The sequence below is a fragment of the Aphelocoma coerulescens genome, chromosome 3 (genome assembly GCF_041296385.1).
Source record: "Aphelocoma coerulescens isolate FSJ_1873_10779 chromosome 3, UR_Acoe_1.0, whole genome shotgun sequence".
Classification (NCBI taxonomy): domain Eukaryota; kingdom Metazoa; phylum Chordata; class Aves; order Passeriformes; family Corvidae; genus Aphelocoma; species Aphelocoma coerulescens.
Window position 1 is genome coordinate 69,257,980 of NC_091016.1, and position 18,872 is coordinate 69,276,851.

Genomic DNA, 18,872 nt, shown 5'->3' on the forward strand with positions numbered 1-18,872 from the left:
AACCTTTTTCACTTTGAAGCAAGTTTTCTGTTATATAACAGTCTTCTGAAGCCCTGTGTGCACTCTGTAAAGGCTTCAGGATGACTAAGACCACTTTATTGGAAGTTTCACTGCCGCTGATTGTCATTCCAGGTCTACACAAAATCTTTGTGTCCCCTGGTCTGAGCTGGCCAAACCCATAAGTAGCTATATATGAAACCATTCAGAATTAATATCTGATGAAGAAATTATGCCATTCTTTGTTTCCTCTTCTCTACTTGCCCACTAAGCTATCACCACAGCTCCTCAGTGCAGCCAAGCCCCTGTGGCTATACATACACCTGGAACACCTCATTTGCATTCAAAGCAATGAGAAGTTGACAGTAGTTCACAAAGGACACTGAGCAGTTAAAAAGCAAATGGATTATCAGAGACCAGGAGGAAATCACAGTTTTCTTCAGTTTAACCTCAAACCTCAGTAAACAAACCGAGCTGTCACACAGGAAAAACCTTGAGCATAAACAAGACACTGATGTGTCATGTCCCATATGTCATTATCCCATGCTATAGCTGTCCAGAATAGCTGTGCAGCTTGGTTGGACCAGAAGGAGACTGTGGATTCAGTGATTCATAAAGCAGAAGTTTCAGCCAGAACAAACTTTGTTCAGTGCTATTTTACAGTGCAGTTATTCTGCATTAATCACAGTAGAGAAACATGTAATAGAAAATAGAAAATCAATTCCTATGAAGAAGTATAATCTCTCTTACAGTGGATTTCATAAAGTTCCTGTTATTCAGATTTTCTTTTGACTTTATGTCATGTATCAATTGTGTTTCAAAAGGTGCCACTTTTTACAGCAATCAATCAGCAAATTTGTCTAGCAATATTGCAGCATTGTGCTGAAGGTTGTGTTAGGTTATTCATAACTGGGAAAGAGGGAACTTTCCATAACTGCACTAACAGCAGGTAATAATTTCTCCCTGCATTTTGGAATATAGAGTGCTTATTATGTATGATACAAAAATATTTTATTGTATTTTTATTTCTATATAAAGCTTTCACATTTCTTTTATTCACTTTTTTTGGTAATACTTGGTAGCTTTTAATAATAGAACAGTTGGCAGTACAACTGATAACATTTCTGATGGATTATTTCTCTTAAGCACTTTCCTTGTGAGGAATACATTAAAAGAAAAACTATATAAACTTCTGTAACCCATATGGTTTTGCAGCATTTCACATGCAATGGTGTTTACTTAAAAGTTCCCAAACACAGGTCATTCAGACCTACAGAAATTTTCCATCTAAGGGTCTTTACACAAGTACATTAAATTAAATCTGTACCTCAGAGAACAGTTATGATGCCATTCATGTTATCATAAAATGTTAAAGTTTTTTGTAATGGAAAAATGATTTTTTCTGGGCTTCCCATAGCTCATTCCATTCCTTTGTCAGAAACTATGTGATTTCAATAACTAAATTCATCACCTCTACATTAAACTTTCTGAAAATCCCAAGTTACAGAAGCAATATGATTTCTGGTCTGAGAAAGCATGGGTGGCAGTGATCACAGTCCCAAAGACTGAGCATGAAGCTAGTTCACATACTGACTTTATTCCAAATTAATGGTTTTGGAAGCATGGTTGGCAAAGGAAGAAGTGGAGCCATAAGCTAAGGGCCAAGCTGAAGAAAGGAGTTGAGACTTCTTTCCTTGCAAGTGGCAACAGCTGGAGAAGACAAAGATCACACTGAGACACAGATGATGGGGTGAAACATGACTGGGGCTGGGAATAGACAAACACACACACTGGAGTAAGAGAAATGATGAGCAGGAACCATGGGAAAGATATTAGACAGCAGACACAGCCAGTAACACGCTACACAAAAAAACAGGAACTTCAGCGGTTTCTTTCTACCCAATATTGTAGGTCAACTACAAGGAGAAGTCACTGACCAGTCCTTGTGTCCTCCACAGCCCACATTTTCCTAAGGAAACGTTACCAGTCCTTTTAGAAACATGCCTCCCTGCCATCTCCTTTCCCACCAGACAGCATCCTGTTTGTTGTCACTCTGTCTGACACTACCTTTAGGAATCAAGATTACAGGGAATTATTTCCACCAAAAGCAAAACCACTGCCAAACCACTAAAAGCAAGTTTGATACACCAAACAGCACCTAAAAATTGTTGGAGGTGTTCACAAATTAAAATTTGCTGTAACAAAATTAAAATTTACTGAAGCAAATACAAGCTCATATCATATGTGTTTCCTCAACCTATGCAGCTAAACTGCTTCCAAAACTTTGTAACTACTCATAAGACTGAATTGCATACCACATAAAATGCAATCTAACTCATAACTGAGTAAAGGAAATGAGGCAAGATTTCTCATTCTGTGGAAAGAATTAGAGTAAGCAACAGCTTCAGTTCACCTTTCCCATGGGTCTGCAGTTAAGCTTTTAAAAACACCAAGGAACAAAAAATTCAATACTCTGTTTTTTTCTGCATTCAGACAGTGGTTTGTTTTCCGACCTTCTTCCCCTTTGCAACTGAAGACTGCTTAACGGTGCTAGGGAGATATCCAGCATCTGTAATCTGAACAAAGTTTAAAAGAATATAAACTAGTGACATGAAAAGATGCAGACAATGTCCCTTGGGGAAGAGTGGAAAGGAGGACTGCAAACTAACCTCTTTGGAATATGCTACTTCATGAAAGTGTGTTCCCAGATGCAGAAAAGACATCCTTTTCCCTAAAATGAAGGAGAAATTCATCATGAGATGTTAAAACTTAGTATCATTTCTGAATCATATTTTGCATTCTTGGTTGATGGGAATATATTTCAAATGTTCTAGAGATGATAGAAATGGTATTCACAGATGTAGTTTTGGTAGCTAGACATAATTCCGTCAGCTTTTCCCCTGACAACAAATAGGAATGAAGAAAAAAAAGCCCAAACCAGCACAGCTGAATCTATGGAAATTACATTCACTAGCTCGCCTGAAAAGCAAACAAAGCTTTCTTTTTCAAAATGCTTTTCCTCAGCAATTCCCCATAAATCCTCCTTCTTCCCTGGGAGAGCTGGTTACTCCAGAGATTCGAGAGAGAATTCTGTGGTATCACCTGTATGTGATAATAAGAGAAGGACAGAAAGATTGTTAGTTGCCATAGTTGTTATTAAAAGGTTTTTTTGGTTGATCAAATTGAGTTTTTTATGTTTACAGTTGACTGACACAGCTTTCATCTGTGCTGATGGGTGTTAAGCTGCTCATACAAAAAAGTCTGACATATCTGAACTGCAGGAATACAAGAAAACTTTTATCCTGCCTGAAGAATAACAGGCTGGTATTCTGCCACTAAGAAAAAAATCAGAGCAATATACAAAATCCACTGTCTTCAAAAAGCATTCCTGAAAAAGCACAAATCTTAGCCTTAGACCCTTGAGGCATTCCCATTGCTGAGTAGTCACTAGAGGCCTATACTGCCTCCAGAAGTGTCCAACATATCAGATGGGTCAGTGTGCCCTCAGCAAGTTTGCTGATGACACCAAACTGGGCGGGGTGACTGGTAACACCAGAGGGCCGTGCTGCATTCAGAGACACCTCAACAGGCTGGAGAAACGTGCTGACAGGAACCTCATGAAGTTCAGCAAGGGGAAGTGCAGAGTCCTGAGTCTGACTACCCAGCTCCAGACACCAGCATATGCTGGGGGCCATCCAGATGGAAAGCAGCCCAGCAGAAAAGGACATGGGGATCCTCATGCACTAAGTTGAACACAAGCCAGCAATGTACCCTTGGGGCAAGGAAGGCTAGGGATACCGTGGGCTGTATTAGAAGGCGTGTTGCAGGTCAAGAGAAATGATCCTTCACCTCTACTCATCACTGGTGGTGCCACACCTGAAGTTCTGGGTTCAGTTCTGTGCTCCTCAGTACCGGAGCTCAGTGCAGACTTACTAGAGAAAGTCCACTGAAGGGCTACCACAGTAATTAAAGTACTGGATTATCTTTTCTACAAGAAAAGAGACTGGGAGTCCCTGGAAGAGAGCTGGAACTGGCCATCCTGGAGAAGACCCAGGGTGGGTTTTATCAAGGTGTACAAAGGGTACAAGGGAGAGTGCAAAGAGGATGGAGTCTGACTATTCTCAGGGGTACCCAGTGACATGACAAGAGGCAATGGACACAAACTGAAATACAGGAGATTCAACTTAAACATAAGAAAGAAGACTTGGTTTAAGATCCACTATGTTTGCAGTGATCTGTAAAATGCATCTAGACTAACCTTCAAGTTACATACAGGTCTCTTCCGGTTTTGCCTCTAACTTGCCCTGTAACTAGACCTTGTAGGCATTCAGAGATCCTCCTGAATTACTGTGGATATCCTTTCTGGAGCTGGTTTAGAAGAACACAGGTAACTTAAAGGACAGAATGAGGGGAAGAAAAACTGGGGGGTTTGATTTAAGAAATTTACAGAACTTAACTTTGGCTCATGCCGCCATCAAAATGGGGACCCAGATGTAGACCTCATTTTTATTTCAGCTATATGGCACCACAGACAGTCATGCAACTTTTTTAACTCAGTTGCCTTTTCTGTGTGCTTTGTAAGCACAGCTGGATTTAGTATGGTTGGAAAATCTGTTTGTGAACTGTTGATCCCACTGAAATCACAAAGTGGTCAAAATTCTCTTGTCCAGCCATGGCCTTCCTGAGAGAGTGGTTTCTAAATCATCTCCTGCTGTCACTGTAACTGTGATTCTGGGATCTGTTGTTGAGGTATGACCAGGCAGAGAAATTGAATCCTTATTGCCAAATATCAGATTAGTTGAGCCTCTTCTTTGGTAGGAAGGAAAGACTGTGCCCCCCACCTGCCCAGATGAGGCTGCCCTGCCTCTTGGCTTGTAACACCACTCTGTACAGTCCTTCGTCTTGTGCAAAACCACACATCCCTTTAGGGAGTTGTTCCATCTGTTAGGCAGCAATCTGACTCACTGATAAGAGGCAAGCTAGAAAGCTCACCAATTTTGTCTTTCCTTGGAAAGCCTCTGGAAAGACAAAGTACTCTTCCTCCCAGCCATGTTTCTCTCACATAGGATAAGACCTGGAGAAATGCACTTCTCTGCAGCCAGTCTTAGGAAGCACTCACTCTTCTCTCAACTCCCAACCATTACAGGCAAAGCAGGCTGTGGCTGAGCTTCCTGTACTGTGAGCAGGTTGGTTTGTGGGACACATCAGCTGCCAAGTCTCCTTAATGTATATTCATAAGCAATTGGTGTCCTTGGCACTTCTGCTTTAAGTCTGATTGACGTCAAACCCATAGCTGTCCCAAGTCCTGACCCTGGCTAACACCAAGTTGAATTCCACCCAGCACTTTTCAACCTTCAGAGGACATTCCTGTTCTTTGGTTCATGCTTCAGGGTCTGGGAAGGATTTGTATTTCCTGCCACTTTCAGACTATGGTAAGGAAAGTCATTCCAGTAGTCTTCACTTCTCCCTCCCCAGGGAAATTGTGATGGGACAGGCAAGTGCTGCTCTAAGAGGACACTCCTGAGCCTCCGCTTTTCTCAAGACTTTGGGTCCAGAGGCATGACAGATTTGCTTGCCTCCCTATTGACAGCTTTTCACCCAGAGGTAGTAACTCCCCCACTGCACAGAAATGGCACAGTTAGGATAGAAAAAAATCTGTATTTACAAACACAGTTGCACATGTTGCATATGAAAAATCCCACCATCCTACGTACAAACATTGCAGGACCAGTGCAGGAGGTAATTTTAAAAACAGCCCTTTCTATATATATCCATTGACACTATTTCCCTTGAGGGACCATGTCCAAGTTAAAGGGTATTCTGTGCCACTTCAATGTCTGCACTCAGCTTTGAAGGTACTTCAGGGGGGTACTGACAAAAAGCCAGCGGTCTCTGTAATAAATATTAAGTGAACAAAAAAGGTTTGTTTTATAGACAGTCTCACAGAGCCAGGGTGTGGTGTTAAGGAAATAGTAGCCCTTACTAAAAATACATCAGTTAAGCTTTTCCTTGGTCTGCCTTTTCTGGAGCAGGATAGGCTGTTTCCCTTGCCTACTTACTTTCATCATTACTCTGCCTTGCTACAGAGAAAAGACTAGATATAGGTATTGCCAAAGTTCTGTATCTGCTTAGATTTGGTTCTAATCTTCCAAAACTTAAGAGGACGCAAGCATAAGAGAGGAAAACAGCAAGGTCCTCCACAGTTCAGACTTTCAATGTCTACAGGAGCACTCAGTTTCTCAGCTTCAATAATGGTCTATGGAAAATCACATTTTACAGAATTTACATTTTTAATTCTCACATGTAAGGTGGGTCTGAGAGCTGAGACTTGACAACATCTGCTTTTACAGTCAGTAGATTACTTTGTGCCTATTCCACTTCAGCTTCGGGAGTTTCAAAACTGGCTGAAAAATACAGATACAAAGGGCTTACCAGTTTGGGAAAGCTATACTCACATCCCCTAGAAAACAGAAGATTGAAATATTCAGAAACAACATCATTTCTTAGATCTCAGGACAAAGCAGAGCGGTTAACAAAGGAGAATTATGTTTTTAAATTAAATACAGTGTGTTTATTTTGTGTTATTGTCTATTTGTTATTACTTTAACTTTTGAATTTATCAGCATTTCAGAGTAAAATAAACCCCATCAATTTTACACATTCAGTCACTGTTCTTTTGTCCCGCTCTTCCAGAGTAAGAGTGTAGATTTTTTTTTTTTACTAGAGCTAGGGTATGATTTACCATGCAGTGAAAAACCAGTTGTGTTCTTAACTGGGGCAGTTTAGCAGAAGTCTGCTTTAGGTGGGCGGACTTAGATGCCACAACATTGTAAGGTGGTGAACTACAATTCCATGATGGTGTAATGGTTTAACTGAGATAAAAATATTTACATTCAGCTTGGTCCCACATAGTGATTTTAAGATCAGTATAGCTAAACTCTGTCTGGTGCCTGGGCATACACTGATCATCTAAGACTTGAGGGGAAAAAAAATGTCTTGTGGTGGGTTTGGAATTTTGTGCAGAAAAGGTTGGAAGTTTAAAGCTTCCTTCCTTAAACAGACATACCTCCTTCAGTCCACAGTTAGCTTTATAGATTGAAACACACTTTGACATGTTTCTTTAAAATGCCCACTGTGCCTATAAATCAAATTTTGCTATTGCCAGGCATTAGGAAACCATTGCAAATACAAGTAAATTGTAAAAATTGTAAAAATAAATACAAGATAAAATTCTTTTGTGTAGAGCATTTCTTTTACCTCTTCATGTTCAGATTGTTTTAAGATTTCTGAAGGGTACAGAATATGGCTCATTTACTCTAACTTCACTTCACTTGTTACTGGCAGAATGAATTAACCCAAGTGGAAAACACAGGTGATGATCACTTGCACTACATATAAACCTTTTGTGAGTCTCAATATGTTTCCATGGAATTAACAGGCAAGAAAGAGAAATTCAGAACATTTCAGGACATGCTAGTGTTAGAGAACCATATCCTCTCTGATAAGCACAAGGGAAAAAACACACACACTACTCTCAAACTGTCTCATTTTTCAACTCCATTGTAGAAGTATTTTATATAAAATGTATAATTCTGGTGTGTCTGCACTATAAAATATGTCCTTTTGTATTTTTATTTAATCACTACTACTACTATATATAATATATCATGTGTAATGTATTTCTTATAGTAATATCATATATTAGTTTTTGCATAATAAATATATAGTCTGTATTTTGAAAGCCTGGCTCACCAATGACGATTTAATTCACTTTAGATAATTTTATGCATAGTTATTATTCAAATTTTATTGGCACAAAACACTTGACTGAAAAGCAGAAATTTGAAAAATACTGCCACATACTTTAGCAAGGGAAAAACTGAAATCATTTAAATTTTCTTTCTTCCAAGCAGTGACACTTTTTCAAAGATAATCAGTTGCTTTCAGTCTCAAATGTTGGCAAAAATGTCTTTAGCCGTAAGATCTCGGAGACGGGTTCATTTCTTTCCTGGTAAAAGTCAAGCCCAGTTAGCAACTCCACATCCCGAACACGTGCAGAATGAGCCTGAACTCTTTCTTCAACCCATTCAGAAAGTGTCTTATTTTCCTGTCAAAGCAAACAAGAACAATGTTCAAACACATAAAAGACTGCCTGTTGCTCGGTGGCAGTGTTAGGCAGTTACCAGTGTTTCACCTGGTTTGACAGAATAAGGGCCTCCAGTTGGTTAAACTTCTTTCAGGCTTTCCTAGGCATCTTTACAGCCTTGCTTTTAGGGATGTCATTTAAACAGAATCAAATAGATGTCTTTTCTACCCACCTCTCCACTTCCAAAGTGACAGAGAAGAAAAATTATGCTGAAATAGCAAGTGTGACTTTTAACTACAGAATACATGAGTCACATTTCAAACACACACATAAGGACAGTTTTAGTTACAGCACAAATTAGCTGCACTGCTCAGGCCAGTCAAGCAACAGGCACCTGACAACCCAAAAAAAGTCCTTACAGGAGCTCAGTCTTCATTGCTGGACAGCAACAATAGTTGCTGGTTAGATGGGGAAAACAATGAAAATGTAACCACTAATCAACCAAAAATATTATTTTCTGTTCCTTTACTACAAGGGCTTTTTGCAAACAGATGGTAATTTGCTTTTTCATTAACAGTATCTGCTTCTGATGCAAATGACACATTAAATGTATGTTACTGCAAGAACATGATGAATATAAAGTGCGAAGATATTTGGGGCTTATTGCTAAACTTTAGAAATGACAGTCAATTTCTAAAGTATAAAGCCTAATTCATTAATTATTAGTCAACCCTCAACTAGTAAAAAGATCTCACTGGGAAGTTGTGGATTATCCACACTACAAATGGGGAGACAAAGAAGTTGTTGCCAAGTAGGGCAAACTTGCACTGTCTGGAGTTATGAGCTCAAAATTATAAATAAAAACCACCTGTGAGGGCCAGTTCAAGTCTGTGCAGCTGTACTTGTGCAATATATACACTGACTTAAGGAACCTTCTGCAACCCAGAGTTTGTGGAATAGACACTCAGCTGCCTCAACAATACATATTAGACTCAGATAGTTTGCTACAAGGCAGAAGATTTACTCTGTTACTGGTAAACAGAGATTTTATTTAACTCAAGTATGAATTTTAACTGCAGGACCATCGATCCAAATGTCTGCTGTGTAATTTCTCATAGAGGTGGAATAAATGATTGAAGGAATTTTCTAGCAACTGAAGGGAATAACACTCAAAGTCCTCTGATACGTCTGGAGTAAGTTTATCCTGCAGTGTTCCATAAAGATATCCCATCTCCCTGTTGCCTCTGCTGCTGTTCTCAGCCCTTCTCAGGTGACAGCATTTCCCAGTCCTTTTATCAAGCCTTCCTTTCTTCTTCCTTGCTTCCTATCAGCTCCTTAGTTTCCAGCTGCCTCTCCTGGAGCTCCTTGATCTTCCGGTGATTGCTTTAACTCTCAGCTCACTCTCAGCTCATGGGGAATGAGTTAATTTAACAGACTTACATTCTCTGGATGACTAGATTCCAATGGGAATCAGTTCACAAAGTTCATTGGTACACAGGAATGCAGAACTATACTTACAGCACAGCTTTCAGTGTTGTCAGGTCGATGAGGAATGATAAAAGACAAAGCATCCAAGGACCCTGAACAGTTCAGTGGAGTATAGGATGTATTCTTGCAGCTTGTCAGAACCACATAGTAATGGGTTGGGACAGGGATTTTTGTATTGTTTACATACCTACAAAACATTAATTCAGCCATTTATTGAGATATCAAGTATTAAAACCACTGATGCAATTAGAAATTCATAGAATTTATCTCAGCATATATTTTTCAATACTATATGTCTTAAATTTCTTTTATAATTAAAAAAAATACCTGATGGGATAGACAGCCTCACCATTTATTTCACAAACAGCCAAACATGCATGGATTACCGTGCTACAAGCAGTCCCACTGAAACAGGACTGCTTAACATGGCCAATACTCTATTTTGCCAAAGCCAGTGATCTCTACATCTGGAAGAGTCAGGATAGAGCATCATATTTGCCCTTCATCATACTAAGAATTTCAATTATGTGAATTGGAGAAGAGAGATGAGAAAATTACCTTCTGACTCCTTGCCATTGAGAAATGTCAGAATGGTGATGACTTGTGGCGCTGTAGAAACCAGTTTAGGATACTCAACTGAAAATGTCTTTGCTGCCCTTTTCTGACTATTCTGCAAACATGGTCACTCTCGTGTATAAACTGATAAGGAGCTGAATGTTTCCCAAGCTTTTTTGTTCAGTATTGAACAAAACACCATCACTGAAATTATTATACTGCTCTGCATGACTGCCTAACCATGCTGACTAAAACATGATTATTCCAAACTAGAGGCAGCATTATGTGGTCAACTGGGTATTTCAGCATTCTGCTTGGAAGGAAGTTATAGTCTCCCCTCCCTTCCACCCTTACACTACGTGGCAGGCTGATTTTCCCATTCTCAAACCATTTTTAACAGATGTGGTCAACTGTAGCCTGAATAAAACATCTCCAGTGGCAGATTCAACTGTGCAGATTTCCCAGCACCTTTCTACTCCATAAATGCTCTTACTCTCCCCCAAGGCATTTTACCTAATCTAAGCCATTGTTCTAATTCTGTTTTTATTTCCTTCTGTCCTTATTCACTGACACAAATAATTAGTCTTTATCTTTTATGTGTACCTCGAACATGTCAGATGTTGAAGTGAGCTGTGTAAGCTATAGCTATGCAAAGGTACCTCTCAGGAATGTTACATTTGCATTCCCAGTTACACTATTCAGTGAAGGCAAACACACAAATCTGACCTTTGGTAAAATACATCGTTTGAGACAATAGGAAGAAACAACAAACAGATGAGTGAGCCCAACAAGCAAGTGAGAAAATTATGCTTAAGCATATCTTCTGCAGGTTTAAATGTCATATATTCTCTCAGCATTTCTGTTGCAGAGGCCCATAATCTAAAATCTAGGCATAATCTTGGGAAACTAATCACTAGTCTGTATCTGTGCATGTGTATAGAGATACACATGTAACTGCACAGCTTTTTTACTCTTTACTTGAACTTCAACTTCTATGGTACTGTATCTGTTTGCAAGAGCATTTCCTGTTGTATAAGTAATAGTGGATGTAGGATTACAAATAGAATACTCCATTATCCATGATACTTGTTTCTTGGTCTTTTTAAATAATAATTTGTGTGGAAACACAGAGGAAATCACATAGAGTTTGACTTCTGACTTTTCCATGTACTTACTGCTTAATTTCATCAGGGCTGTCAAAATGGCCATCATAATTGTAATCGAACACTGGTCCACTTATAACATTTACCCCATTCCTTTCTCTAGCATACTTCTGAAGAAGCACATTATGGAAATAGTCCCATATGTCTGTCATAAAAAGAAAATAAAAGCAAAATTAATATAAATTTAAAGTAATTTCACCACCGAAGAAAAATAGTGTATTTGTGTTTTCCCTGTAGATTAATAATAAAAAGTTCAGAACTAAACTGCCCATAAAATCAGCTCTTTTTTACACAAAATTTGGATTTCACCACAGGGGACATACTCTCACCTGCCATTGAAAGAGGTATGGTAAATGCTACTATAGTCCTGCAAAGCAAATTCCACTACTGGAGTGTATAATGATTCAATCTAAAGCTGAAACTACAAACCTACAGCTGAGAGGTCATTAATTTCTGGCTGATCTGCCTGTACCTGCAGTGTGCCAAATAGTAGGAACTGACCTAATGGTTTTGTGAGAGGAATATTCACCACCTGAGAGTTAGTTTAACTGTACAGAACTCATATCAAACATCACTAGACAATTTAGCTTGTTTCACAGATGTCATTCCAGAAAATACAATTCATAGGATACAAGCTAGTGAAACTATTCCAATATTTACAACTGGCATGGCAAAAAAAACCTGATGGGTTTGGGGCATTGAGGGCACCTCCTATTGATTTACCTGTTGTTTATGGTCTACAGTAACTTCTTGTAGTTTTCCTTGAAAAATTGGATCTTTCACAGTCTTTGATTTACTTGGTTTACTACTTGGAAGATCAAAGACACTGAGGTCTTCTGGATATCTATTTTTTTATAAGAGTGAATGAATAAATGAGGTCTGAATGTATTAGAAAGATAGTTACATATTGGGTTTTTTCCAGCTTTTTCCTTACATAATTCCTCTTTTTATCCATTTTCTAAGAAAATGAGCCTAGGCCCAACAGTAAAACAGGATCACAAGCAGTTACAGAAAATTTCTCATCCGTGATTGCAAACAAATGTGAGTCAGGCTGGATGGGAAGAGTTAATTTAGCTTACCACACCTGCATAATAAAAAGATCTATTATAGAAAGAGTATTGCAAAATTAATATCATTGAGGTCTTCTCTTCAGATTTTGCAAAAAGAAAAAATACCATTTTCATTCACCTTGAATTTTCCCAAGGGAAATTTTTATGAGAGTTTCATGGCTAGCATTTCATGTTAGGACAGCACAGAGGAGATGAAGAGCAAATTCAAAAGCAAACAGGTAAGCAGAGAAAAGCAGAAATCAGATGGGACTATACACAGAAAAGAAACCCCATATAAATGTGGTTTTAAATTTTCAAACATCTACTTTTAAGAAGTTTTAAATATATTTTCACAACATCTGGATATGCAGCAGGCCATGCATTAATGTTTTAAATTCCTGTGATAGCTTTATCAAATCCAGAACCATAATTACAGAAAATTAATCATAATGAATCAAAATTTTGCAACCTACCTTTGAAAGCTTTATACATGGGAACAATATTGCTGGTGAGTAAGGCATCATACTGTCCAAGATCAGATGAATTGTAGTCTATATAAAAAGACCAAAATATAAATGAATGGAATACTATACAAAGACAAATTGATTCATATGTCACTATGATTTGTAGGTACATATAATTCAATTACATTTTACATTTGAACATGAGCACATGATCCTACTGCAAACATATCTCCAAATTTGTTTGTACAATCTGTTCAATAACTAATAATTATCAAATTTGAAAATAGGAAATGAATATTTGTGCAGAGGAAGAGGGACAGCCTTTCCTTCCAGTCCTTTACATCATTCCAACCAGTCTTCATCACATTCAAGTTGTTCCATCTTTAAAAAAAAACCCTTAAATGTTCTAAACTGAAAATATTTAGATACAAGTAGCAGCTGCCCTGCTTTTGGTCAGTCTGCAAACACTGGAAAGCTTTTTCTGCCCAACATGCTGATCCAAAGAAGTTTGTTTTGGTGTTTGAGTATATGTTTAAACATAAACCCACATCCAGCTGATTAAGACTTTCTAAGGTCTCTCTATAAAAAGAACCATGCTCACTGGGAGGATAGAGGAAACTGTGGGTCAGGGTCAGCCCTTCTGGGTAGTCGGAACAATTTTGGCTCCAAGCAACAGGGATTCTAACATCAGGCCGCAGACAGTCTGAAACAGTGGGAGGAAGAGGAGATGTGTTTTCCTGTGAAAAGGAAAAAAAGTATTACACCCACGGCTGTGGCTAAGCCAATGCTTTGTATGGTTTTAACTTTCTAGAATGGACTTCATTGAATCTTCTATTTTCATAGTGAATCAGGTCAATGCAAGTAGTGGACACTAATGTTTTCTGGGTAGTGTTTTTCTTCTACTTGTGTTTTTAGGTAATTCAGGGAAATCCTTATGCGCCATGTAAAACTGTAGCAGCAAAATAAGGCTATACCTTAGGCAAAAACAGATTACACATTTGACTCATTCATCACTTTTACATATTTCTGGAAACACAAACTTGATGTCACATCCTCCTGGAAGGCAGCTAGTATATAAAAATGACATTATCACCTCATCTTGGCATCTGAGGATGCAGTTTCTGTAAGAATCTGTGCTGCTAAGAGTTACAGATAAAGAATACACAGTAAATTTAGTACATTTTACTGGCTTCACTAACATCACCAAAACATGTTAACATGCTAAGATCTGGCCAAAAGTGATTCTGATGAGTATAATTCTTTCTATAACCTTCACTTTTTTTTCCTGTAACCTCTTATACACACTTTTTTCATAATTTTACAATAACATTAAATCATCTGAATATGTTTTTCTGTGTTTAACTTTTTTTCTCATCCTCATTTACATGGAACTTATTTTCATTTTGGTAAGAATGGAACATATTTTGCTTTATACATTTATAAACAGTAGTTAAACATCTAATCTGATTTTCAGTACATTGTTTATTTTGATCAATTAAAACCAAGCAAAAATAAAGAACTGGGATGTTCTTCTCATGCCTTTTTGCACTCCTTGATTTAATTCCTTTAGTTACTTTTATTAGAATTCAAGTAGATGCCATATTATGGTCAGGTTGTATATTAATGGAAAACATATATACCATATGAAATGAAACATAAAAGACGACAAAAGTCTTCCTTTGACTCCTGAACAGATCATGTGACAAAGAAAAAAAACCAAAACACATTCATCACCGATTTGGCTCCTCCTATTTCAGGTCAAAGAACCATAATGTCTCTTGAAGAAAGCAGTTAAAACTAAAAAATGGCTGTGCCTATCACATCATGAATTGTCTTTTTTAATGCAGATTATTGTTTTATGATGAGCCTGTAATTAATATCAAGAAGTATGAGTTATTTGCATTACATGACAGAATTCAAGCATCTGCTGTGGCATCTTATGTCAAATTCAGTCCCCTTCAGGAGTTCTTGTCTTTTTGCAAGAAAATGTGCCTTTCTCCCTGGCAGATGAGTAAGAAAGAAAACAAATGTCCTTCAATCTTAAATTTTCCTTATTCCTGAGAATACTAAGTAACCAAAACACTATCTGACGCCATTTATTTAAGATCAGCAAGGGTATGTTATTCATCCAGTTTCAAAACTTCCAAATCACACAAAACCAGCAAAACTCCAGCCTGCATTACCTAGTTTACTGTTTAAGCCCTTCTTTATAGCTACATAATGATGACATAAACCTCATCTTACAAATTGTGTAAAGCACTGCACAGGCTGCATAATTAACCCAGGGTGCAATACAAATTCTGTCACTCCCAAGTATTGTTGCCAAATCTTACAATCAAAGGCATTAGCTCTATCCCTGTCCTCCCATAGGTGTTGTAATTTACAAAGGTTTTTTCTCTTGATTAGCACATGTAATAAAAAATCATAATCTCAGCTTACTGTGCAAGGTAAGTCAGTGTGTGAGCTCTTACTCAGAGCCTTTCACTGTTGTGTCTCTGAAACTGTTACAGATGGGATTTATTCTTTCCTATTCTTTCTATAGAAAACATACATCATTGTATTAGAGTCTGCTGTGACCTATATCCTCCAATACTTCAGTCTCGATCATTCACTGCTTCCCACAATGTTGCATGAACTGCTCTTAGAAACTCCTGCAAAATGTGTATTTCTCTTAATTCAGACATTAAGTTGAGCAGGAACTTTCTTTTTACACTTCCAGTGCCTGAAGGCAACCTACAGGAAAGCCAGAGAGGGACTCTTTGCCAAGAACTGTACTGATAAGACAAGGAGTAATGGGTACAAATCAAAAGAGGGGAAATTTAGGTTAAATACTAGGAATAATTTTTTTCATGTGAGAGTTGTGAGATGCTGGAACAGCTTGCCCAGGGAAGTTGTGGATGCCCCAGCCCTGGCAGTGTTCAAAGACAGGTCTGATAAGGCCTTGAGCAATCTGGTCTAGTGGGAGCTGTCCCTGCCCACGGCAGGGCTCGGCTGGGACTAGATGATCTTTAAGGTCTATTCCAACCCCTTACCATTCTATGATTCTATGATTCTTTGCTAACTGAGAATTTGTTTTTCAACAAAGGAAAATGTCTGAAAAGTTATTAGGGTTTTTGAGCTTTTTTTAAGCTCAATATTAAGAAGACTGCAGCTCTGATGGGACATTCAATCTTTTAAAAGCAAAATCAGACAAAAAATATGCCCACAATTAACTAGCTTTCATTTGTGTAATGCACTTTCATAGAAAGGTTTAAGGGCATATCTTCAAATATGAAGTATAAAGAGTCCTTTTTGAAATGGACATTTGCTTAAATGACTTTTAGCCTTCTTAGGATTGAATTCATGATCCTTCAACCAGACAGTGAAGAATCAGTAGAAAATATGGATTGAAACTTTCTGAAATACTAACATTTTAGCAGCAATTACAAAAATTTCCTCATATTTGTACTGATAAATAAGAAATCACATAGACATCAATAACGGTCCTCTTCAGACTGAAGAATCAACAGAGAAAATATTTCCACAAGGCAACTTAGAAAAAGGGTCAAATTATAAGGGCAAGTAAGCCCATGAATGTCCATTCATTTACTGACCCTGAAAATGCAAACAATTTATTCCAGAGCCACATACCCTTGAACACTCAGAAGTTCATTCAACTATAATTACACTTTTCAGAAGTGATATCATGTAACAGAGAGCAGACAACATACAGAAATAAGCATTAGTGCAAACTGTCTTGTAGAGTTGCACAAAGGATATTTAATAGGAAAAATATCATGGTACTCATAGGAAAGCTTGAAATTCTGATTTGGAAAATCACACCCTACTTTTCCACAGGAACTGACAGGCAAGAGGACCATTGTCTTGACAGCATGTCCCTTTTACAGAACACGCTTAATAGAACCAGCAGCTCTATTCTCCTATCTCTTTTGTGTCCCTAACAAATGGTCATTCCCACTTTCCTAAACTATATTTTAAGATAGCTGAAATTTAAATTATATCAAAGACACTTTTCCAGTGTCAAAGACACAAAAGCCTTAGTCACATGATATCCACCAGCCCTTAAACAGGGTTCCTGATGAATGGACCACATTTTTAATCCATTAGATCCCATATTTAAGAGTAGTACAGATATTTGATAACCTACAGGCTTATCCACAGTGTAGGCAGTCCACAGTGGCATCCAGATACCGTAGCTGTATCCACTCACATACTGATGATGGGAAAGGAGGCAGTAGACATTTTCCTTCTGAAGAACTTTGGGTCTCCCATATGGCAAATGAGATGAGCTTGCCTTGTTAACTAAAAGTTAAATAATAATTACCAATTTATTCTTCTATAACATTTGGGATGGCACAAAGAGTTAAGAGAGCAGAGAAAAATTGTTAATTAAACTTTAGCAAATACAAGTAGATACAACAGTAAACCTGGTCATGTGGTTCTTTGGGCTTATAAGTAGAATAAAAAATGGAGAAAATAGTTTTCATATTATGTTGAATGTACAAAAGTCAATATCTCAGCTTAACAAATTCTTGTTTCATTGAAATTTCATACCAATGTAAATATTTTGAACTTATCTTACCAAGTGGACGTGAAATTTACATCTTATTTGACTAGGAGGCATTACAGTGTTTCCCAAAATTTCCAGAAACCCCATTAAAAAAAAAGCAGAAAGAAGTATCTATGAGAATTTTTGATCAGAGAAAGGCAAAGTAATGCATGCAGGGTAAGGAACAAGAGTTATGGCACATAGCCTGACAGCGCTCAGATTTTCTCCAAGACCATTGAAATCCGTATGGTGTTTTCCAAAATTTTAATGGGACTCAAATCCCATTCCTATACCTACATGTGGCTACAACAGAGCTCCTTAGCATTTTTTAAAGAAATGCAATGGAAAAATTTTTAAAAATGGTGCTTCTGACCTGATTTTCCTACTTCACTTTTAATTGTAATTAACGTTGAAAAAATTCCCACTGGAACCAGTGATATAAAATATAAACCAGGTGCAGATTTAAAAATACTGCTGCCCTCTTCATTTTTTGCTACTTACTTTCTTCTGTGGTGAGATTTAACCTCTTGTTTAGTAGTACTTCTTGTGACACATTTGAGATCTGTAAAATATAAGAGAATTGTTCAAAATGAGTCCGCTGCTTAGAAAAAAACAAAGCAAGCAGAACACACTTGACAGAGATGATTAAAAGATGCCAGAAACCCCTATTTACTTGTGTGCATTTGCATCCCAGGTTATCTGCAGGAGTCAGACTGGAAACTGGACATGAAGAGGGAGATGAGACTTCCCTTGGATGTGAAGGATTGTAGAAAGGTTTCTTTAAGAGGTGATTCAAGCTGCCATGTGTTCCATTGTTTTGTGCTGGTACTATCTGCAACAAATCTGTTGAAACATTTGAAATTTGTAAACATATTTTAAGACTAAAATGGTATTTTAAAAAGTCATTCTCTTTCCAATTCTACTCATTTCCTAGTCATTTTAAATGTAGAAGAAATAGCTTATTCCATTATTTAAAATATTATGGTAACTACTCCCACCAACTTGCAAATTTCTAGGTCTGAAGGTTCTTTGCTATCTTCCACTGCATCAAGATTTAGTCATTATAGATTTGAGTACTGTTGATACAGTTTTATACACTGTCATTCACAAGATTAGATGGTTTAATGCAGAGTATAAATGTTATTGCAAGTGCATCACATTGTGAAACATTGTAGTAGCCTATTGCACTTTTGTGTGATGCTTTAATCCATATTTTCTGAGGCACATGCTTCCTAATTGCTCGCTGCTGGGACTGCAATGGTCCATCCTAAGTTATGAGCAAGAGCAGTTGCTCTCTACAAGATTCTTATCCACAATTCCACAGGCATCAGTTTGAGAGCAAACCCACGTGGCAGGTGTGGTTCCCCCTGATTCTTTAATGGAATTCTTCTGCAATCAGAAAAAACCTTCAAAGCAGAACAACTTCTGGCAGTTAATCTCTTAGCACTGTAAAGAAGGCCTAAGAGCATGGCTTCGGTGTTTTGTTTTTGAATGAATTCTCTCAATTTTTAGCTATGCTTC

At 37.7% G+C, this 18,872-nt stretch overlaps 1 protein-coding gene across 2 annotated transcripts in view; it reads right to left on the reverse strand.

The window, feature by feature from the left end:
* Positions 1-6,572: 6,572 nt before the first annotated feature.
* The window catches only part of ENPP3 (ectonucleotide pyrophosphatase/phosphodiesterase 3), a 37,336-nt gene continuing 25,036 nt past the window's right edge, over positions 6,573-18,872 (reverse strand). Inside the window, exons 17-24 of one of the 2 annotated variants that reach the window (XM_069010760.1) lie at positions 18,025-18,183; positions 17,853-17,913; positions 16,950-17,104; positions 13,404-13,539; positions 12,812-12,889; positions 11,302-11,434; positions 9,602-9,758; positions 6,573-8,104 (exon numbers count right to left, since the gene is read on the reverse strand). In XM_069010760.1, the coding sequence (XP_068866861.1) occupies positions 7,931-8,104; positions 9,602-9,758; positions 11,302-11,434; positions 12,812-12,889; positions 13,404-13,539; positions 16,950-17,104; positions 17,853-17,913; positions 18,025-18,183 (1,053 nt within the window). In that variant the 3' untranslated portion in view covers positions 6,573-7,930. Of the gene's footprint in view, positions 8,105-9,601; positions 9,759-11,301; positions 11,435-12,811; positions 12,890-13,403; positions 13,540-16,949; positions 17,105-17,852; positions 17,914-18,024; positions 18,195-18,872 lie in introns of both variants that reach the window. The other variant, XM_069010759.1, reaches the window with a different exon arrangement.